The following is a 23,926-nucleotide window of genomic DNA, read 5'->3' as shown; positions in this document are numbered from 1 at the left end:
TTCTCTCAGCCTCAATGGTAAAATGTGTAGAATAGCATGAGATGATCTATGAAACTGCACATTTTTCTCGTTACCCCATTGCAAAATGTGTAGAATTGCAAGAAGTTAGCTGTCCCCCCACCAAGATTTCTGCAGGCCCACCCACCAATGAATTTCTGGCTACGCTACTGGTGTGCGTGTGTGTATCGTTGTGTATCATTGTGTGTCGTTGTGTGTCGTTGTGTGTCGTTGAGTGTCGTTGTGTGTCGTTGTGTGTCATTGTGTATCGTTGTGTATCGTTGTGTGTCGTTGAGTGTCATTGTGTGTCGTTGTGTATCGTTGTGTGTCGTTGAGTGTCATTGTGTGTCGTTGAGTGTTGTTGTGTGTGTCGTTGTGTGTCGTTGTGTATCGTTGTGTATCGTTGTGTATTGGGCAGATCTCTGGTCACCTTTTAAAGATAGTAGGGGGTTGTTTGGGGCTCTGCAATTATGAGGCAATCAGAGCTGTTTATTCTCTAATCCAGAGGATAAACACACAGTGTTAGTGTTAGGGTTAGTGTTTCCTTTATGTTATGTGAAGCTGATTGTCTCTGGGGCTAGAGACAGTGCTGGCTGGGGCGGAACTAGAAACAGTTGTTCTTAAAAAAATAAACCACTGGTTTAGGACCTCCTCCCCCCCCGTCCTGTCCCCCCTACACCTCCAATGTGGTGTCATCGGCAACCAGCTCCAGATGTGCCCCCCCCCCCCTCACACACACACACACACCCTCTACACATGTGATGTGGTCTGGGCGCCATGCTGCCCGCCTACCCTGCCTATGCCCCACCCTACACAGGCACACACACAAACTCACACAGGCACACACATGCATACGCACTTGCTTCTGTGCACACACAGCCACCAGAGGAGAAGAGAAGCTCTCGTTTTGTGAGGTGTTTTTAGAAAAACTATAGGGCGGACCAGGCCCTGTGTGTGTGTGTGTGTGTGTCACACACTCAGGGAGCAGACTCTGTGTCTGCATTAACAGCAGAATAACCAGAACAATGTGAGGAGTGCTGCTTTGTAGTGCAACATGTGTGGTATTTAGCGATGTGATATAGGTTAGCGATCTGTAACTGTATGGTGTCTTCATTATGAAAACACCAGCTCACATTATGTGGCTCCCATTCAATCCATCTAACTGAGATATAGCCTATGTATGCAAATCTAACTGTAGGCTTATTTATTGAATTTAGGGGCCTTTCATTTGTTTGTTTGCCTTTTATTAAGCATTTTTATACAGCGGGTATTCCTTTTGAGGCTGTAATATAGCACTACACTAACCTGTCTTCAGTGGAGTTTGCACATTATCGGACAGACTGATAGACAGTCAGATAGATAGAGTATACTGTATGAGGTACCCCATAAATACATTTTATTGGGTTATTTTCCACTTTGGGATCACTAATGCATGCTAGGAAAGTAGTTGATGTTTAGACATTGTTGACAACACCAGGAAGTACAGCTTGTAACACCCTTCACAGGTCTCCATCACGCATGCACACACACACACAAACACACGCGTACACACACACACACACCAACAGAATGTACTGAATGTAAGGACCACGTTCACTGTCTGTATCACATCTCTATCACTCCTTACAGTTCATTAATCACAGCCCAATAGCATGTACTACTTCTTATAAAACAGCCATTTCTACTGTAGCCAGCCGACATACAGTATCCCATCCCAAGGTTTCCTGGAGGAGTAGCCAGATTTCACACAACATCAGTAAATGGAGGCAGACAGAACATACAAGTGTGTGTGTGTTTCGCTCTCGGCATAGCCTTCCTCTTATTTTAATCAACTGTATAGGCTATTTAGACCCCCACAAAAAAGCAATTTCCCTCTGTTAGGTCATAGTTAAAAACGCAGTAGACAGCAATTTTGAGTAATCAATGCCTATGAGAATGTTGCCAAAACACAAACAAACATAGGCTACTGTCTATTTCCAAATTATGCAGTGTTTAGATCAGTCAAGTCAGTAGAGAACTTTTAGTTTTATTTGGGACAGACCTACAGACCTACAGTGTAGGCTAAATCATTTTAAGTTCCTGCAATTGAGAAGGAGAGGGGAGACGGGGGTGGGGCGACAGAGGGGATCAGGGAAGGGGGAGGTCTCCTTCACCCAAACACACGCACACAACGCGCGTTGAGAAGTTTTTTGGGGAGGTCACAGACGCTGCATGCAGAGAGCTGGAATTCGCAGCTCTGAAATATATTAATTGAAGTTGCCAGCCACTTCACCTCACATGCTATTCACAAAATACAGTAGATCTCTGCGTTGTTGACTTTAAAAGATATCTACTTTCAGCAAAATATTATGTTGCAGTATTGTGCAAACGTTTTTCGCAACTTTATTGGACCGTTCCAAGACAATACAGAAGACGGTCGGAGTTTCAACGTTTTCTTCAGGCAAGAATAGGCACATTTGGAGTAAAGTAAAATGTCTCGAGATTTGCTAGTTTAATGAAACGGATCGACAACTAAATGCTGTTGTATTCGAACTGAAAGTCTTAGTTTTAAAACTTATCGGAAGGTAGAGAAAGAGACCGCTCAATACGCCGCAGTCAACGTCCATTACGCGTGGCTTTGCCGCGCCACTCCATTTGAACTCGGAAAAATAGGGTTGTGACTTGAAGGCATCAAAGGAATCGGACATTTAATTCCTTTCTTGTAGACTCCTATCCTGCTTCCTCGAGGCTAGTTGCACAAGGATCAGAAACGCAGGTGAGACACCAATGCAATGCAAAACACATCAATACTGTAGTCACACAATGTTGCATGCAGCTTGCATTCTCTGGTTTGTAAACATTGGTTCATTATTTTTCAGAATCATTGCTCTTTTGAGAAAAACAGTGCTACGTTTAAATTAAGTAGGTGTAGGCTATCTAGTCAAGCTTGTTCAAATATATGTTAAATGCATAGCCTATATAAGAAGAATAGCCTATGCAATTTAGGAGCCTCTGCATGTGGTAGCCTATTGAATAACTATGTAACTGCAATAACAACGGGTTTGTTTGGAATGAGTTAGAGATCAGAGGGTTTCCTCTTGATTTATCAGTTAAATGAATGCACCCTTCATGAACTACAATGCTTCAAATTACTTATAGCCATTAATCCATATCCCCTATGCCATGCACCCTTTATAGCCTTATAATGTCTTATGAAGGCTTCATTAATAATTGATAAGATATACACAAAGGTGACCACATTTACAAACCACAGGGTAGAGTCCAGCTGGTAAGAGTTTACCCATGTTTCTCTCTGAGGAACACAGCACAAGCAGTCAGTCACAGGTCACTGCAAATGTGGGCACATTGTGTCCGACCCAAGTGGGTGTAAATCTATCAGTCAGAGAGGCTTCTAAACAGCTTCTACCCCCAAGCTATAAGACTCCTGAACATCTAATCAATTGGCTACCCAGACTATTTGCATTGCGCCCCCCTTTTTTTTTTTTTTACGCTGCTGCTACTCTCTGTTTATTATCAATGCATAGTCACTTTAATAACTCTACCTACATGTACATATTACCTCAATTACCTCGACTAACCGGTGCCCCCGCACATTGACTCGGTACCGGTACCCCCTGTATATAGCTTTGCTGTTGTTATTTTACGGCTGCTCTTTAATTATTTGTTACTTTTATTTCGTATTATTTTATATTGTATTTTTTGTGTGATTTTTTTTGGGTATTCTTTCTTAAAACTGCATTGTTGGTTAAGGGCTTGTAAGTAAGCATTTCACTGTAAGGTCTACGCCTGTTGTATTCGGCGCATGTGACAAATACAATTTTATTTTATTTAAATGACGATTGTGTCACGTCTGATGAGACCCAGCTGTTTGTTCATTCAACAGCATGCGCTGTTTGTTGACTCACCGCGCTTGACCGGTGACTCACGCGCGGAACCGACTGGCACCGGCTGATGAATAGAATGTAATGGAATTGAATTAGTTCTATTGCCACATTATCCGTGGCATTGAAATAGTTATTGGACCGGTTTACTGGACAGAGATGAAAGCTAGTCCTCGACTAAAAAGCACTTTCAATCGAGATTCTCCTTTGAGCATTGTTAGTCCAGGACTAGGCTTAATCTCTGTCCGGGAAACTGGACCATTATGTTCAGATGACAACTTTGGATGTTCATATCTGAAAATATAGGGTAATATAGCCACACACACACAATAATGATAATCATGTCCTGGTGTGAGAGTTCAGTTTCAAGTGTATTTGCATAATGAATACCATTGGAGGCTGGTGACTTGAAATATTGAGGAGGATGGGAGACCCAAAAATCTAAAGCATTTAATAAAGACATGTATTATACAATATTATGGGGAATGGGAATGAGAGGGCTACTTACAGTGTTGGAAAGGGATCACAGCAGTGATTGTATGAGGCACGAGTTGAGGTGTTCAGAGGCTTGACCAGTGCAGAACAGGATTTGACTGGGAAGACAAAAAACAATAACACAACACACTACACAGTAGACAAATGAGTTAATCCAAGCAAGGAGTAAAATCATTTATGTGTAAAAATGTGATTGTGTTTGTGTATGTGATTGACTGTACATACAGTAATGAGAGAAAATTGATAGGGGTACTCACAGTGCTTGGAGGGGAAACATTATATGTGCCAGTGGATGAGCCACCACATGAGACGTGGCTTCAGTTCATGTCAGGAGAAAGTTGACAATGGTAGTGGAGTAGTCATCACCTCTTAGTCAGGGAACAGGAGGGGACTTAGCTGTAAATACAAATAGCAGATATATTCCATTACAGCTGCGCCATCGTAGGTTTGGACAATTAGTTTCTCTGCAAGCAGACTGGTGGCCCCATAGGTCCCAGAGCGGTGGGGCAATTTTGACCCCCTGAGGCCTGGAGTTTTTCCTTATATGTTAACCTAACTAGGAAAACTCTGGACCCTATAAGGTATGACAGTGATTAATCAGTTGTAAAAAGGTTTTATATGGGCTATGATGGGACCAGTTTTTCCTAATCAGGTCACATGGTACCTTATATTTGTTCATATAAATTATATTTAGACTAGATTAGGAGGGGTATTTACTCTACCCAGACACATAGACAACAACTGATAGACAATAGAACTCACAGGGCTGAGCGTGCTTTATGCATGTTTGCATCATGCAGGCCTATGCAACTGTAGGCCTTATAAAAAATTTACTCACATCTGTCGTAATTTTGGATTAAAAACGTATAGGCAGCCTAGCCAGCCCAATTTTGAATATAAACAACATTTGATCCCATTCACATTTTCTCCTGACACACACATGGACTATAAATACATTACCAATTAGTTTACCCTGACCAGATGGACAGGGCACATAGGCTGTATGCAGCATGCAGCTGCTCTTATTAGTAGCCTACTGTTGATCTGACTGAGAAATCGTATCGTTTTCATCCCATACAGCATGTCAGATTTCTAATGTTTAGGTGTAGTCTAGGCTGCTGCAACATTTATGTCATGAGTTTTTGCTTGTGTCTGTCCGGAGTGATTATGTGTTATCATCTTTGCTAAATAAATATTGGAGGAAAGTGGAAAGCCTACTTGCGCGCATGCAAAAAATGCCCTGCAAATCTAACTTTTAAAGGATGATGCGATGGAAGCTATCAAATCATTCGGAATTGTTTTCGACATCCCTGAAAAGACAGTCGAAAGTTCGATATGTTTAGCAAGTAAAGCATCGTAATGTGCAATTATCCCTGCAAGCTCCTTGTAGTTGCCTTTGTTGGCGGAACTCTCCTTCTCGTCGTGTCCTCTAAAAGCAAATTCTTGCATGCCCAAAAACGCAGTGGTGTTGATAAGCCACTTGAGAACATCCCTGTTTCTTCTTACTTCCTCGTTGTGTTGCGTAGTTTGAATACGCAGACATTCGACATAATCGATGCAGCTTTTCCCCAGAATCTTTAATCTGATGTGGACATTTATATGCTCCCTGCTTTTGTTTTGCCATTTAGCTGAACGATCGATTCGACCAAGGCTTTCCAAAAAGCAGGCAGGGCCAGCAATACAGGTGGCTTGATGAAAGGCTCCCTGTTAACCAGCTATACTTTTGATACCAGTTGGTATTGAACTCCCTCACCTTTTCATCCTTCTTCATGAAACTGATCTCAGACAGAGGTCGACCCTCGCTTTTAATTCGCACCTTTTCCGTGTACCCTAGAGAATGAAAGGGGTTATCCAACAAAAAGTCCACAACATTTTCGGCAGTGTTGGCCATTCTACCATTTTGGTGGAGAAAACTGCACATACGAGCTGTTAGCTAGCTAGCTACTGAAGTCCGCAAGGCAAATTTAAATAAATTGCACTAACTGGACACAAAAATAAAGTTCTAAAACCAAGAAAACAATTTATAATATATCTCCTCCGTCTCCTGTAATTTGAAAAAACTAATTTGAATTGAAAAATATGGAAAAAATGCTCAGCTATCACTCTTCACTCTTAATCTCTATCCAACAATGTCACCAAGCTTCTCAACACATATAACCCCCATAATGCTCTGTGGCACAATCCCAATACAACACACTAGGTTCATTCTCTGATCCTAATTCTATGATTGGATGGACAACATGTCAGTTCATACTACAAAAGCTTTGATTGGTTGGAGGACGTCCTCCGGAAGTGGTCATAATTACCATGTATGTCTATGGAAGGGGGTGAGGCCTACTAGCCTCCTAGGTTTTGTATTGAAGTCAATGTTGCCAGAGGAGGACGGAAGCTAGCTGTCCTCCGGCTACACCATGGTGCTACCCCAGACAGTGCTGTTGAAGTTACTGTAGACCTTCATTGCAAAACAGTGTATTTTAATCAATTACTTGGTGACATATGAATATCTTTAGTATAGTTTCATCTAAAACTGATAACTTTTTTAATGTTTAACTATTTTTATTTTTATGAAATTTCACTGAGGAGGATGGTCCTCCACTTCCTCCTCTGAGGAGCCTCCACTGATGAATACATTGGAAATGTTACTCACCAGGGTAACAGTGAGAGATGCTGAATGTGCGTGTGAGAACTCCTGACTCATTTGTGAATGGAGTGAATGTGTGATTGCTGTTGTTCTGTATCAGATGCCTCATTCAGGGAGGAGCGAGAGAAAGAGAAACAGATGAGTGAAGAGGGTGAAGAGTAGAGAGAGAGATATAATAAAACATATATATATAGAGAGAGAGTGATGAGTGGAGAGGTAGATAGAGGTGTATGGTAAGGTAGTGAGTTGTTATCCAGCGCTACTCTCAACATGTCCTCTTCTCTTTCTCAACAGCAATCTCACTGTTACCCTGGTGAGTAACATCTTTCTCCAGACATTCAGCCTCTGTATGTAATGGTACTTCAGCTGGGTTGTATAATTGCACAATCAAAGGATTCATGTAACCCACTTTGGGACCATGGGTTTTTCATGGTATAGGGCCCTATAAAATAACGTGATGTGGAGAACGTGGACGGAAACACCGAATCCATTTACATTTTAGTAATTTAGCAGACGCTCTTATCCAGAGCAACTTACAGTTAGTGCATACATTTTTTATATTTTTATTTCATACTAGCCCCCCGTGGGAATCGAACCCACAACCCTGTCGTTGCAAACGCCATGCTCTACCAACTGAGCTACATCTCTGCCGGCCATTCCCTCCCATACCCATGACGACTTGTGCGCCGCCCCATGGGTCTCCCGGTCACGGCCGGCTACGACAGAGCCTGGATTCAAACCAGGATCTCTAGTGGCACAGCTAGCACTGCGATGCAGTGCCTTAGACCACTGCGCCACTCGGGAATCCAGACATTATAATGGAGTTCAACAATGTAAAAAAAAATATTGAACATTTTAGCAGACGCTCTGCAAGTGCCATGCTCTACCAACTGAGCTACACGGGACTAACTTAGCTGGGAATCAACTAAATGTATTGAAAATGTATTAATTTGACCAAGTTTATCATAAGACATTAACAGAATGCATGAGTGATTCATATTTATTGCAAATTTCTGAAGGGGCAAGGAGAATCCCCCTGCCTTCGGAAAGTATTCAGACCCCTTGACTTTTTCAACATTTTGTTATGTTACAGCCTTATTCTACAATTGATTAAATTCAATTTTTTTCCTCATCAATCTACACACAATACCCTATGATGACAAAATGAAAACAGGTTTTTAGAAATTTTAGCAGATTAAAAATTATAATAATAGAAATAGAAATACTGTATAAGTATTCAGACCTTTTGCTATGAGACTCGAAATTGAGCTCAGGTGCATCCTGTTTCCATTGATCATCCTTGAGATGTTTCTACAACTTTATGGAGTCCACCTGTGGTAAATTCAATTGAGTGCACATGATTTGGAACGGCACACATCTGTCTATATAAGGTCCCACAGTTGACAGTGCATGTCAGAGCAGAAACCAAGCCATGAGGTCGAAGGAATTGTCCGTAGAGCTCCGAGACAGGATTGTGTCGAGGCACAGATCTGAGGAAGAGTACCAAAACATTTCTGCTCCAATGAAAATCCCCAAAAACACAGTGACCTCCATCATTCTTAAATGGAAATAGTTTAGAACCACCAAGACTCTTCCTAGAGCTGGCCGCCCGGCCAAACTGAGCAATCGGGAGAGAAGGGCCTTGGTCAGGGAGGTGACCAAGAAACCAATGGTCAATCTGACAGAGCTCCAGAGTTCCTCTGTGGAGATGGGAAAACCTTCCAGAAGGACAACCTTCTCTGCAGCACTCCACCAATCAGGCCTTTATGGTAGAGTGGCCAAACGGAAGCCACTCCTCAGTAAAAGGCACATGACAGCCTGCTTGGAGTTTGCCAAAAGGTGCCTAAAGGACTCTCAGATCATGAGAAACAAGATTCTCTGGTCTGATGAAACCAAGATTGGACCTCAGACTGGTGCGAATGTGCATCTTCTTTACCTTCCAACAGGACAACGACCCTAAGCACACACCAAGACAACGCAGGAATGGCTTCGGGACAAGTCTCTAAATGTCCTTGAGTGGCCCAGCCAGAGCCCGGACTTGAACCCGATCTAACATCTCTGAAGAGACCTGAAAATAGATGTGCAGCGATGCTCCCCATCCAACCTGACAGAGCTTGAGAGGATCTGCAGAGAAGAATGGGAGAAACCCCCCAAATACAGGTGTGCCAAGCTTGTAGTGTCATACCCAAGAAGACTCGAGGCTGTAATCACTGCCAAAGGTGCTTCAACAAAGTACTGAGTAAAGGGTTATATAGTATACATTTGCAAACATTTCAGAAAACCTGTTTTTGCTTTGTCATTATGGGGGTATCGTGTGTAGATTGATGGGGGGGGGGGATAATTGAATCAATTTTAGAATAAGGCTATAACGTAACAAAATGTGGAAAAAGTCAAGGGGTCTGAATACTTTCCAAATGCACAGTAAGCTACAAAATAAACTTTCCAGTGACACTGACTCACCCAATGATTAATAGGCTACTCACCAGTGATGGCCGATTGCTCATGCCAATATCTCAAGTGCTGTTTGCTCAGAATTGCTCAAAAGTTGTTGATAAAAAATATTTATCTTCTACAGACAGATTAGTCCTCTCTTTTCAGCAGTAGGCATTTGCTTTCCAAAAGGTAGGCCTAAGTTTTTCTCACAATTGTATTTATACATTTGTGAAAGGCAAACTGACAGCTGCAAACAACCATAGAAATATGATCCATAAATGGGAAGTCCCCATTCAAGTCAGGTCTGGCAGCCATTGCTAGTGTACCGATGAGTTTAACAGTTAAAGTGCCAGGGTTAGAGGTTCCAAAATCCTTTTATGGATTATATCTATGGCTATAACGCAACAAGCTGTTCTATATTTGGCTCACGTGCTGCCCAAATTGCGGCCTTCCCAACTGTAAGTGCTTGTGATAAAACTTAACCTACAGCTATTTTTTAGAAGCTATTAATCCTCTGTAGATAAATTATGCTCTCTGGTGTAGTATTTTGAATAATTGTATTTATGTCTGTTCAGACAGGAGCAATATAATTTTGGGCAAAATAATGTAATAACCAAAAGAAGATACATAAAGAAATAATAATCCCAGACCTCAAAAGTGGTCTCCTGATGTGGTTTAAGCGTTGTTGTGGACTTAAAACATCAAATTTAGTTGTTTTTGTATTTAAAAAGTGTGATTTTGAGAGCGAAAACATGAAGAAGAAAAAACATGGAAACGAAACCTAGAAAAACTAAACGGAGAAAATGTAATTTGGGAAAACAAAACAGATTTTATAGGGCCCTAATAGTAGCATATCCTTAGCCATGGCTCCCCTTTACACATACGCACCGTCAGCTGTTTTCCAGCTTAGTTTGCCGGTGGCGTGGGCCTCTACCGGGAAATGGTGTGTTACTATGCCATAGTTAGTATGACAGCGTTTCTTTGACGGGTGGAACAGGCCGGGTCTGAGGCAGAATGTGATGTGTAGGTGAGGACTTCAGGAATGGAAAATCTGGAGAGGTCACATCTGCTAGAAAGAGAGGGAGAATAAAAAAGTTTCTTATGAGAACTAGAATGTATCTAACTGAAGGGATGGGAGGGGAAAGAGAGTGGGGGTGGGTTAGGGGTGAGGAGGAGATGAAGAACAGATGAGGGAAAGAGGGGGTGTATGGGGGAGGAAGCGGAAGGAAGATATTAGAGAGAGGGTGTGTGGGGGAGGAAGCGGGAAGGAAGATATTAGAGAGAGGGTGTGTGGGGGAGGAAGCGGGAAGGAAGATATTAGAGAGAGGGTGTGTGGGGGAGGAAGCGGGAAGGAAGATATTAGAGAAAGGGTGTGTGGGGAAGGCATGGGAGATAGATGGAGTGGGGAGATGTTTCCAGTAGGTAGAGGCCCTCTCCTCGATAGAGATCTGGTGTGATGCTCTATTCCTGCCCTAGCGACTATAAACCACCCTAGGTGTGTGTGTGTGTATCTACTCTCAGACCATCAATTTAGAATCATATCAACCCTCCGGAGTCATTGTAACAGTCCATCTCTAAGCTATATACAGTACCAACATGCTGAGCCAATGGCTTTTAGTTCAACAGCATCCGCAGAACAACAGCACAGAGAATAATTATCACTGGTCTTAAAGTTATTTTTGAAGGTTTTACTTGGGAAGGTCATAATTGATGGTAGTTGTCTTCCCTACTCTAGTTGAAAGCAAGTCCCGCCGTATAAGGGTGTCTGTTAAATTGCTGAAATGTTCCTTTAGAATTTAAAGAAGCCACACAGCATGGCTAGAGCACGGAGAAAACACTCTTATTTCTGTTCTAATTGTGTATGTGGTGATTCTGTGGTGGTGGTGTGGTAACTACCACAGTGAGGTTTACAGAGCTGGGTGTGTTAGCTGTTAACTAGCTTTTAGCTTCTATGGCAGGGCTGATCAACCCTCCTGCTGAAGAGCTATGGCAGGGATTTGCAGGTTTTTGCTCCTACCATGCTCTAACACACCTGATTCAGCTAACCAAGGTCCTGATGGGGGCGGGGGGGTTGTAGTACTGCTGGAGCAAAAGCCTGCATTCTCAGAATGTTCTATGTCTCTCTCTTACTCCCTCACCCTCTCTCTCAACTATGTAATAAGAAGACGTGTCTCTGTGCTGGGCTCTGCTGTCAGCTAGCCAGCAGTATGATGGAGACTCTCCACCATAAAACTCATAAATCTGCAAACAGACTCATTAATTTAAGAAAGTCTTGAACGTTCGTGTGGGGTTGAGTTAGGGGCGGTGTCCGTGGGGGTAAATTGTGTGTGGGGGTGGTAAATGAAGGGCATTAATGATGTCTTCATAAACCTCCCACTTTACTCTTCACCGTTTCACACCTCCCTCTCTGGGTCACCATCCTGACACACACACACACCTTTCCTCACTGCCAGCTACAGTAATGTCCAGGTCTAATGTACCGTCAGGTTGTTCTTCATGTTTATCAGTCTGCCATAAGCACAGAGATGATGTATTATAGAGTATTTTTTTTACAGATCTACTTTTTGTTAGTCTCTCTACGTCAGTGTGTGTTTGTGGGTTGGAATGGTCTCATCACACCTTAACACAAGATCCATCTTCTCAATGAGACTTTAACACTGTGACACTGACTGGGAGCAAATGGTGTTTTGTCGGTACTAGCAAACAGACATTTCTGAGTTGCTGATTCGTTGAACGCAGCACAAGTATTTTTTTAATTTTTATTTAACTTGACAAGTCAGTTACGAACAAATTCTTATTTACAATGTCGGCCTACCCCGACCAAACCCAGACGACACTGGGCCAATTGTGCGCCGCCCTATGGGACTCCACAGCCGGATTGTGATACAGGTGGGAATCGAACCAGGGTCTGTAGTGACACCTCTAGCACTGAGATTCAGTGCCTTAGACCGCTACTCCACTCCTTGAGTATAACTACAACCACAATCACTTAGCAAGTCGGACATATAAGAGTTTCCTAGTTCCGACTAGCAAATGTATGCGGCAAAAGGGTTAACGCTTTGAACACACCGACTGTGTCTTTGCGCAAAATAGTATGCAGCATCATCTAGATATGTGTGCAACAAAAGTTCAACATTCACCTTCTGCTACCATTTCTGTCAACCCGTTTACACATACAGTTTGATAAATCCAATGTATGCACCACACAGAACGCACTGCAACTGCCTCTGCAACGCAATGCTGCAAGGCAAACGCAGCGTTCCATTGGGTTCCATTGGAAATGAATGTACTTCTGGTGTACCAAAACGCAAAAACACAGTCGGTGTGTTCAAAGCGCAGGACACTGTACGCAGTCGGAGCCGACAGAGTGTTGCAGTCTCATTTTACGTCACAAAATGGGAAGCTCCTTGTTGGCGCACAAACGTACTACGTACAAGTGCGCCCCATGAAATTTGGAAGATAACGAATACTTCCTTGCGTAGACTTGAGGGGCAGTATTGAGAAAGTTTTGCAACGGAAGTCCCACCCCTGTGTCTACATCACATGCTTTCTGGTATTTATAAACACGGAAGCAATGGACATGCTGCTACTGCTATTCTCCTTGCATGTTTGCTTTTATTTCGACATTCCCTATGCAAATGTATATCTCTGTCCAGTTTTGAGGAGCGTCTGTCCGAGGAGGTGAGACGATACGAGCACCTCTTTAAAATCCTTCAGGGCAGTTGTATATGGACCATAACGCAAAGTCAACAGCTGGGGGGAGATAGCACAAAGACATGGAGACAGATTCGGGACCGGTATGTTCGCAACATGGTAGGTCATTTACTGGGGGTATGTTGCATGTTTTATTTTATCATTAACATGTTAAGGTGTAGGTTAATTTACTGGTGGTTTGCCTTTGTGGATTTTGCCTTATTTCCCCCTATTTCACCTTCGCACATATTCTTAATGCACCTTTTATTTGGCACAATGGTCGTCTTCTTTGTAACTTGTGTTTTACATTGCACTATTTTCCTCTTGTTATATTTTGTTAATTTAAATAAATCAATTTCTAGCAGAAGGTCTGCAAATGTCTTTGTCTGGTTATTTATACTTGTGGCAGAAAATATTGCTATACTCTGAAGCACTCACTCAGTAAGTTTGTAGTGCTTTGTACATGGTCTATGCACAGTGCCTCCAGAAAGTATTCATACCCCTTTACTTAGTCCACATTTTGTTGTTTTACAGCCTGAATTCAAAATGGATAAAAAAAAAAAAACATTCTCTCACCCATCTACACACATACATAATGACAAAGTGAAAACATGTTTTTAGAAATGTTTTCAAATGAAATAAATTATCTCATTTACATAAGTATTCAATCCCCTGTTAGAATCACCTTTGGCAGCGATTACAGCTGTGAGTCTTTGTGCGTAAGTCTCTAAGAGCTGTCCACACCTGGATTGTGCAACATTTTTTTCCATTATTCTTTTCAAAATTCATCAAGCTCTGTCAAATTGGTTGTTGATCATTGCTAGACAACCATTTTAAAGTCTTGCCATAGATTTTCAAGCAGATTTAAGTCAAAACTGTAACTCGGCCACTCAGGAACAATCACTGTCTTCTTGGTAAGCAACTCCAGTGTAGATTTGTCCTTGTGTTTTAAGAAATTGTCCTGCCGAAAGATGATTTCATCTCCTAATGTCTGGTGGGAACCAGACTGAACCTGGTTTTCCTCTAGGATTTTGTCTGTGCTTAGCTCCTTTCCGTTAATTTTTTATCCTGACCCCCCCAGTTAATGATTACAAGCATACCAATAACATGATGCAACCACCACTAGGCTTGAAAATATGGAGAGTGGGACTTAGTAATGTGGTGTATTGTATTTGCCCCAAACATAACACTTTGTATTCAGGACAAAAAGTTAATTGGTTAGACTTTTTTTTTTGCAGTATTACTTAAGTGCGTTGTTGCAAACAGGATGCATGTTTTGGAATATTTGTATTCTGTACAGGCTTCCTTCTTTTCACTCTGTCCATTAGGTTAGTATTGTGGAGTAACTACAATGTTGTTGATCCGTCCTCAGTTTTAAATTCACCATTGGTTTCCTTCCTCTCCGGCAACTGAGTTAGGAAGGACGCCTGTATCTTTGTAGTGACTGGGTTTACTGATACACCATCCAAAGTGTAAATAATAACTTCACCATGCTCAAATGGATATTCAATGTCTGCTTTTCTTACCCATCTATCAATAGGTGCCCTTCTTTGCTAGGCATTGGAAAACCTCCTCTTTGTGGTTGAATCTGTGTTTGACATTCACTGCTCGACTGATGGACCTTACACAGAATTGTATGTGTGAGGAAAAGAGACGTGGTAGTCATTCAAAAATCATGTTAAACACTATAATTGCAGTTCATGCATCTTATTTTGAGACTTGATAAGCACATATTTACTTATTTAGGCTTGCCATAACAAAGGGGTTGAATATTGACTCAATACATTTCAGCTTTTCATTTTAAATTAATTTGTCAATATTTCTAAAAACATAATTCTACTTTGACATTACTTTGTGTGTAGGCCAGTGACGAAAAAAACTAAATTTAATCAATTTTAAGTTCAGGCTGCAACACAACAAAATGTGGAAAAATTCAAGTGGTGTGGATACTTTCTGAAGGCACTGTAGATGGGACGGCAGATGGGGTGTGTTCTTATTGTCTACAGCTAGACAGCCATTCTCACCCATAGCAGGAACATCCTAATTGAAATGGTTGAAATGCTACTACACATAACAGAAGGTTGTACATGACCATGTAGATTAGGCTATTGTTTACATCTGGACATACATTCTCACCAATATACCATAGCAGGAAGGTCCCATTCAAAGGTTTACATAACACAAGGTTGTACATGGCCATGTAGATGAGGTTAATGTCTTGAGGGAGTCTGTCCTTAATGTCAGACAGTACATGTTACAGAACCATGTAGTCTGTACTAGCCTTAGAAAAATATATGACAAAAACAACATGAAAAATGAAGTGTCTGTCTTTATGGTAGTCTTGTATTGTGATTTGTAAATTGATAGGTAACAAAGTTTCTCTCATAATTAGTGTACGAATACTACAACCGTAGGCCCATCTCTCAGACTAGAGCCATTGGAAAAACTCAATAGGTTTTTGGCTGCCACATCCAAAATACACTGCTCAAAAAAATAAAGGGAACACTTAAACAACACAATGTAACTCCAAGTCAATCACACTTCTGTGAAATAAAACTGTCCACTTAGGAAGCAACACTGATTGACAATAAATTTCACATGCTGTTGTGCAAATGGAATAGACAACAGGTGGAAATTATAGGCAATTAGCAAGACACCCCAAATAAAGGACTGGTTTTGCAGGTGGTGACCACAGACCACTTCTCAGTTCCTATGCTTCCTGGCTGATGTTTTGGTCACTTTTGAATGCTGGCGGTGCTTTCACTCTAGTGGTAGCATGAGACGGAGTCTACAACCCACAGGCCACGCTCAGGTAGTGCAGCTCATCCAGGATGGCACATCAATGCGAGCTGTGGCAAGAAGGTTTGCTGTGTCTGTCAGCGTAGTGTCCAGAGCATGGAGGTGCTACCAGGAGACAGGCCAGTACATCAGGAGACATGGAGGAGGCCGTAGGAGGGCAACAACCCAGCAGCAGGACTGCTACCTCCGTCTTTGTGCAAGGAGGAGCAGGAGGAGCACTGCCAAAGCCCTGCAAAATGACCTCCAGCAGGCCACAAATGTGCATGTGTCTGCTCAAACGGTCAGAAACAGACTCCATGAGGGTGGTATGAGGGCCCGACGTCCACAGGTGGGGGTTGTGCTTACAGCCCAACACCATGCAGGACGTTTGGCATTTGCCAGAGAACACCAAGATTGGCAAATTCGCCACTGGCGCCCTGTGCTCTTCACAGATGAAAGCAGGTTCACACTGAGCACATGTGACAGACGTGACAGAGTCTGGGGATGCCGTGGAGAACGTTCTGCTGCCTGCAACATCCTCCAGCATGACCGGTTTGGCGGTGGGTCAGTCATGGTGTGGAGTGGCATTTCTTTGGGGGGCCTCACAGCCCTCCATGTGCTCGCCAGAGGTAGCCTGACTGCCATTAGGTACCGAGATGAGATCCTCAGACCCCTTGTGAGACCATATGCTGGTGCGGTTGGCCCTGGGTTCCTCCTAATACAAGACAATGCTAGACCTCATGTGGCTGGAGTGTGTCAGCAGTTCCTGCAAGAGGAAGGCATTGGTGCTATGGACTGGCCCGCCCGTTCCCCAGACCTGAATCCAACTGAGCACATCTGGGACATCATGTCTCGCTTCATCCACCAACGCCACGTTGCACCACAGACTGTCCAGGAGTTGGCGGATGCTTTAGTCCAGGTCTGGGAGGAGATCCCTCAGGAGACCATCCGCCACCTCATCAGGAGCATGCCCAGGCGTTGTAAGGAGGTCATACAGGCACGTAGAGGCCACACACACTACTGAGCCTCATTTTGACTTGTTTTAAGGACATGACATCAAAGTTGGATCAGCCTGTAGTGTGGTTTTCCACTTTAATTTTGAGGGTGACTCCAAATCCAGACCTCCATGGGTTGATACATTTGATTTCCATTGATAATTTTTGTGTGATTTTGTTGTCAGCACATTCAACTATGTAAAGAAAAAAGTATTTCATAAGATTATTTCATTCATTCAGATCTAGGATGTGTTATTTTAGTGTTCCCTTTATTTTTTTGAGCAGTGTATATGACAAAAATTAGCACAAGGATGAAGGTGTCTGTCTTTGTGGTCCCGTGTGGCTCAGCTGGTAGAGCATGGCACTTGCAACGCCAGGTTTGAGGGTTTGATTCCAGTATGAACAAATGCGAAAATGTATGAGCTCACTACTGTAAGTCGCTCTGGATAAGAATGTCTGCTAAAGTGACAAAAATGAAATGTAGTCTTTATTGTGATTTGTAAAGTGTGAATAAGAAAACCACCATATTCACAAAAAAGTGTGAGGGTCACAACACAATTTATTTTGAGTGGGGATCCTACTATGACACAGTCATCACCCCGAGGAAAATAACATATGTGTATATGTTTTCCAAACCACACTCCAACATTTACCGTAGGGTGCCACAAGTGATAGCAGCATCCTGGAAAGACACCCGACCAGCTGGTGTGAGGAAGTAGTCCTTGAGGTTGTTGCGCACGTCTATATCAACTCTAGTTGCCCTGTCCGCCGACATGTTTCTTGCGTCCAAGAAGCCGGTGTCCTCTTGTACCACCAGTCTCCACTCTCCTGAAAGCAGGTCCGCAGTGGGTGTGGAGTAGTCAACAAACATTGGGTGGATGTACTGTGTTGATGAATCTGTGTTGTCAGTGTCTGCGGTGCAAAGGTAGTTGTGGAGGGCCACACAGGTCTTCACAATGGTCTCAGCTTTCTCTGGGGCAACCTCAAGGGCTCCTCTCAGGATCCTCCATCTCGCAGCAAGGATGCCAGGTTTTCTGTAACAACTGTGTAGTCTATACTTTGGACATAGGCCCCCATCCTCCTACTGGGATGCCAAAGCACTTTTATGTGAGGCATATCATTACAACTACTATTCACATTGGTGTAATTTTCACATAATAATATTACAAGTCACATCCATTTACAGTATCTTACCTGGATATGATCGCATCATGTTGACCTTCAGAGGGAATGCCTCGTCTCCCATGAAGCCATATGGGCTCGGTGTTTGGGTCCCCGGAAAGCACTCCAGCCTTGGTAGCGGCAGCTGGCCTGCAATGAGTTGGGAGCCAAACTTGCTTCGCAAGAAAATTCCTGCATCTCCTTCCCGACCAAATGCGCCCACGTCTACCATGGTCGTCAAGTCGTGAAATCTGCCAGCCCACATCCAAAAGTATTGAAATTGTCTTTCCTCGTCAATGCTTCGCATAGGTCGGACAAGAGACGTATTCTTCATCATCCCGTCTAGTAGTGTTCAGTGGACAAATATGCCACTTTCTCCCTTGTTTGTTAGCACTTCAAGCTCTTCCAATTTGGAGGCAGACGTGTGCTTCTGTAGCTAATTAAATCCTTAAAGTAGAGTTGAAAGCATAGAACACCAGACATGTAGCTAGATAGCTAGTATTTGTAAACAGGCATATAACACTGGATCCTGAAGTTCAAATGTCGTCGCTATCTAGAGTCAAAAAGAGTGCCTCGGCCCCTCTTGCTTGGTAAGCTACTCTGGCACCCCAAGCCCCCTAGTGGATATACACTACACAAGGCGGACTTCCTCTCTGGGTGGAATGGCAAGGAAAAGTGTCTGTTGCCCCCAAAAACCGACTCCACCTATGAACATGCACGTGCGTAGATCTACGCACGTAAAACAGTGTAGCGGCCTTTAGAGGGAGGTATAACTCAAGCCTCGTTCACATTACCCATAAGCACTCCGTTACGTTGCGACGGATGTCATGCATTTCAATGGGGATGTCCAAAACAGAGTGGAAACGCAATGCCCCCTTGCGGTTGAAGGCTCCATTGCTAGACAGATGCTGCAAACTTTGAAATGTTTCAAACTTTGCGTCGTCTTCGGTCCTGCCAGAGTCCGTCGAAGAACGGGAAGTTACCAAACCACAGACAATGAAAATATTGATGGTTTTATGGGATAGCTAGCAACTTGTAAACAATTACTCATTCCGATAAGTGAGTACTATTTTAATAGTAATGTTAAATAATTCATATTGGCTGCTGAGCCAATTATATTATATGACTGTTCCCTCTCGTTTAAGTTTTGTGATGGTAATGACATTTGTTTTGGATGATAAGCTAGCTTCAGATTCAGATCAACTTTATTATCCCACCAGGGGGAAATTCATTTTTTGGAAATTCATGTGCTTAAAAAGGCGGTACATAAAACATGAAAACACATCAAATACACAATAGAATTAAAGTGAAAGTGCAATAAGCTGTACACTCGAGGGACCAACAGACTATCTATTATACAGCCTAATGTCTGTTGGAATAAAAGAGTCCCCATAAATATCTGTTTTGATTTTCTTTTGAAGAAGTCTCTTTCCCTTTGTCCGGCTGCTGCTGTGACTGAATTTTGAGTGAAGGGGAAATGTAAAATGCTTTCAAGTTTTAGGAGGATGAGTTTTGTGTACAGTTTGGTGGCTGATTCTTGATCTATACCAATTATCCTTCCCGCCGTCTTAATCAAGCGCTGAAGCTTGACCTCGCATGTTTCCAAACCCCCATATCAGACCAAAGGACAGCACATTCTGCAGGACAGATTTCTAGAACATTTGTAAGATATGGCGGTCAACATTAAAATGGTTCAGTTTGCGTAAAAAAACATTCTCTGTTGCAATTTCTTTATCTTTGCAAAGGCACAGTCATTGAATTTCAGTTTATTGTCTATTTCGATTCCCAGGTATTTATATGTGGTCACTCTATCCACTGATTCCCCGTTGATCATCGTAGGGGGTAGTGGAGTTTTGTTCCTTCTGAAATCAATTTCCATCTCTTTTGTTTTCTTAACGTTTATTTCAAGAAAGTTATCTGCGCACCACTGGACGAATTTGGATGTTTCTCTGTCAAAACCTTGAAGAGAGGCTTGGTCTGGGTGAAGGAAACCCAGAACAGCGGTGTCATCTGCATATTTAAAGAATTTGTGGGCTGAGTCAGAGGCTTGACAATCATTTGTGTACAGTGTGTACAGTATCGGTGAAAGTACGCAACATTGAGGGGCTCCCGTATTCACCGTTCTAGATGTAGAGATGGCAGAGTTAAACTTCACTTGTTGAGTACGGTTCACAAGGAAACTATTCATCCACTTGATCAGTAGAGCGTTGACACCCAAATTCACCAGCTTGTCCACCAGTAGGTGGGGTTCGATGGTTTTAAACGCGCTACTGAAGTCAATTAATACAATTTTCACTAGGCTATTTGCCTTTTCTAAATTTTCGTAGATATTGTTCAGCATGACCAGTAACGCATCATCAACACCCCTGGAAGCACGGTAGGTGAATTGGTTTGGATCTAATTGGGATGAGAGACCAGAGATAATTATTTTTTGAATTATTTTTTCTAAACATTTCATGTCAAGCTTGACTTGCTATAAAGTTAGAGAAACAAGTTGAGGAAAAAGTAACTAAACAAAGCATGCTTTATTATTATTATTATACATTTATTCTCTTTTGAATAAAAAGGTCATATTTAGCAATCTCCCAAAATAAATGTGATCTATGACGAGAGACACTACACTTGTGCATTCAGTAGTGGAGCAAGACTCTGTGAAGATGACGTACGATGTACCTGTGATATAACACCGTTATGTTTTGTAATGTTCGATGGGCATTTAAGGTGTGACAGTTGATCTGACAGGGGACAAGCGTCAAATATGTGTGTCTGTGTGTGTGGTAGGTGTGCCCCTCTCACCTCCCCTCAGGGACACATGCTAAAGTGTGAGGGCTGAGGAGTGTGGGAAGCGGAATTCCCATCTCAGACCTGTGAAAAGAGACACTAGAGCATATGTCACAGACTCCACCAATGTCCTCCTGGCAGCATGGGCTGACAGGGTAGTGGTGTCACGACCTTTTCTCACCTTTTCTTTTCATAAAATGTCATGTTTTTTTAAAAACATAACCACTATTGTCCTTCTCTCCCTCTCTTTTTTCCTCTTACAGTTCACCACCTGAAGAGTTGATGGTTGTGGGTTGATCCATTGGAGCGCCCTCTACAGCCAGCACTGTACCAGTAGCCCTTGCCATTCCAGTACTGTACCAGTTAAGGCTGTACCAGTGCCATTATGTTGTTGTCTCGCTGGTCTCTGCTGCTACTCTGGTCTCTGCTGGTTCTGCTGGTCCACTCCCCCCTGACCCAGTCCAGACCAGCTGCTTCCCTCACTGACACAGACAGTGACACAGGTAAGAGACATGGGCCACATAAATATCTTATATTCTCTCTCTCCTCTTGCTAGCTTGCTCTCTCTCGGCAGGGCTGCGTCTCATTAGCCTTCTGTGTGTGCGCGTGCTTGCGTTTGCTCGCTTGTGTGTGTTTAACGTGAACCTTCTCTTCCTCTTTCTTATCTGCTCTTTTTCATGTCAGGCTGAGGGTTCTGGGTTTAGGCTGCTTCCATCATGGTTCAATCCCACTGACTCTGTTCTGCTGTCTGGAACTGTTCAGTTAGCAGTGGGTCTCTATTCTGAGCCATAGAACAGAACATACTCTTCAATTTATGCGTGTGCGTGTGTTTGGGGTTGGGGAGGTTCTATATTGGTCTAGAAAGGACCTCAATCTTCAAGGTTTGTCCATTTAGTTTAAAAACTGAGGATGTTTACAGTGATTTTTCATGGTGCAACCACGGTTTAGCTTCTTCACCGCTGGCTATGGTTTACATATCCTGTCCCCACACACGCACACACACACATACACACACACACACACACACACACACACACACACAGACACACACACACACACACACACACAGTTGGATGGATGTGGAACAGAAAGGCTGTGTTTGGTAGGAAAGGATGAATGCTGTCTGAAAGGAGCTGGTTTTATTTCTATTGGCGAGTCCTGTAACCACGACCATCCTGACCAGCCCTAACACCATGTGGTGTGTGCGTGCTTGTGTGTGTGTGTGTGTGTGTATTTTGGATACAACCATCTGGCTTCCAGTGGAGAGAATGTGTGTTTGATACAGTTGTTTTGGAACCCATAAATTCTTGTTTTTTTCTCAGTCAAAAACACCAAAATGTAACTTCTGCTGCAAACAATTTTTCCCATTCTTTTTATCTCTCTCTCTCTCTCTCTCTCTCTCTCTCTCTCTCTCTCTCTCTCTCTCTCTCTCTGTCTATCTTTGACAACCTTTCATTAGTAATATTCCCCCTGCTATGAGCAGACAGTATTCAGGACTTCCCATAATGCAGTTTCTGTAAACCTCTCCCTGTAGATTACAGACCTGCTGTAGTGAGGTTGGGAGCTGGGATTCCGGGATGGTCTATGTCACTCTGTGGTGGTGATGATTATGGACCTAATCTCTCTAGATTACAGAAGATATGATGATGAGTCGTGCTTTCTCTGGTCGCAGTCCTGCTGAGATGTGGGGAGGGAAGGGATGCGGCAGAAAATGTCCTTAGTTAGTAATATAGTGGTCCTCTGTAGCTCAGCTGGTAGAGCACGGCGCTTGTAACGCCAAGGTAGTGGGTTTGATCCCCGGGACCACCCATACACAAAAAAAATGTATGCACGCACGACTGTAAGTCGCTTTGGATAAAAGCGTCTGCTAAATGGCATATTATTATTAGTAGTAGTTATATATTGTATAGTAATCAATATATACGTCCTGCTGAGAGATGGAAAGGGATGTGTGGTAGAAAATGTCCCTGCTTATAATAATCCCATATCTGACGTGGCTGGATCTGTGAATGATGTGGAATGGAACCCTATCCGACTGTCTCTAATGGTAGAAGGAAGAAGGCTTTTTCTCATTCAACGTATTCAAACAGGACCCATTATTAAAGCTCTGGAGCGCTCCTCTCCCCAAACTCACCCCTCCTTCCCCAACTCACCCTCACACCCATCCTTACCCTTTGTTTGCAACCATTTGTCAGAATGAAGGTGCTGATGATTATTGTGTTTGTTTATCTCTGAACTGGGGGTTAGGGAGCTACAGGGGAACTCTGAAGGAGTGGTGGTGTGTGTGTGTGCGCTGTGGCCACAGTCAGGGCACCTTAAAAGGTGAAAGGTTCATCTTTATGCCGTTTCCCTTCCCACTCAGCAGGAGCATCCCAGACCCCCACAGAGTAACCTTGTCTCAGCCCTTCCTGTTTGCACACACACACACACACACACACACACACACACATATTGGTTTCTAACTGGCATACGTAATCGTTTAAGAACTACAGCAATACTGAAAGTGTTCCTCTCTCTCCATAGCTGACATGCTTACATCGTCTGAGGATGAAGATGATGATGAAGAGTCTTCCTCAGAGGAAAAAAAACTGTACAACAACCAGAAGCTCCAACGTAAGCCCCTTCCTCTGAGCTCTTTCCCCCACACCTTACCTGTCACTCCCCTTCGCTCCCTCTAACTTTATTAGTATGAAAAAGTAGGAGCCAAACCAACTTACAAAAAGATTGAGATTGAATACAAAGTTAGAAATATAAATACCTCTTTCGCTCTAGCGATGGCTCCTCGGTGGGTGACTCCAGACAAGATGGAGAAGAGACTCCATGCCGTTCCTGCCAGTAAGACTGTTAAATTCCGTTGCCAGGCGACTGGTAATCCCACTCCAACTTTGCGGTGGTACAGGAATGGAAAAGAGTTCAGGAGAGACCAGCGGATTGGAGGCTTCAAGGTATGTATGTTTGTACAGCCCTCTGCTACATACTGTGTTGTCTGTATAGTGTATCATCAGTAAAGTCAGCAGATAAATAGCATACCTTAAAAGTAAAGATTAGATTACAGTGCCAAGGGGTAGCAT

General features: G+C 42.9%; 1 protein-coding gene across 1 annotated transcript in view; it reads left to right on the top strand.

Annotated features, from left to right (window-relative positions):
* Positions 1 to 2,200: 2,200 nt before the first annotated feature.
* The window catches only part of LOC121541540 (fibroblast growth factor receptor 1-A-like), a 28,148-nt gene continuing 6,422 nt past the window's right edge, over positions 2,201 to 23,926 (top strand). Inside the window, exons 1-4 of the mRNA XM_041850615.1 lie at positions 2,201 to 2,752; positions 21,119 to 21,358; positions 23,379 to 23,468; positions 23,628 to 23,800. Of these exons, the coding sequence (XP_041706549.1) occupies positions 21,241 to 21,358; positions 23,379 to 23,468; positions 23,628 to 23,800 (381 nt within the window). The 5' untranslated portion in view covers positions 2,201 to 2,752; positions 21,119 to 21,240. The remainder of the gene's footprint in view (positions 2,753 to 21,118; positions 21,359 to 23,378; positions 23,469 to 23,627; positions 23,801 to 23,926) is intronic.

The sequence above is a fragment of the Coregonus clupeaformis genome, chromosome 27 (assembly GCF_020615455.1).
Source record: "Coregonus clupeaformis isolate EN_2021a chromosome 27, ASM2061545v1, whole genome shotgun sequence".
Lineage (NCBI taxonomy): Eukaryota > Metazoa > Chordata > Actinopteri > Salmoniformes > Salmonidae > Coregonus > Coregonus clupeaformis.
This window is presented reverse-complemented; position numbering and strand designations above follow the sequence as displayed.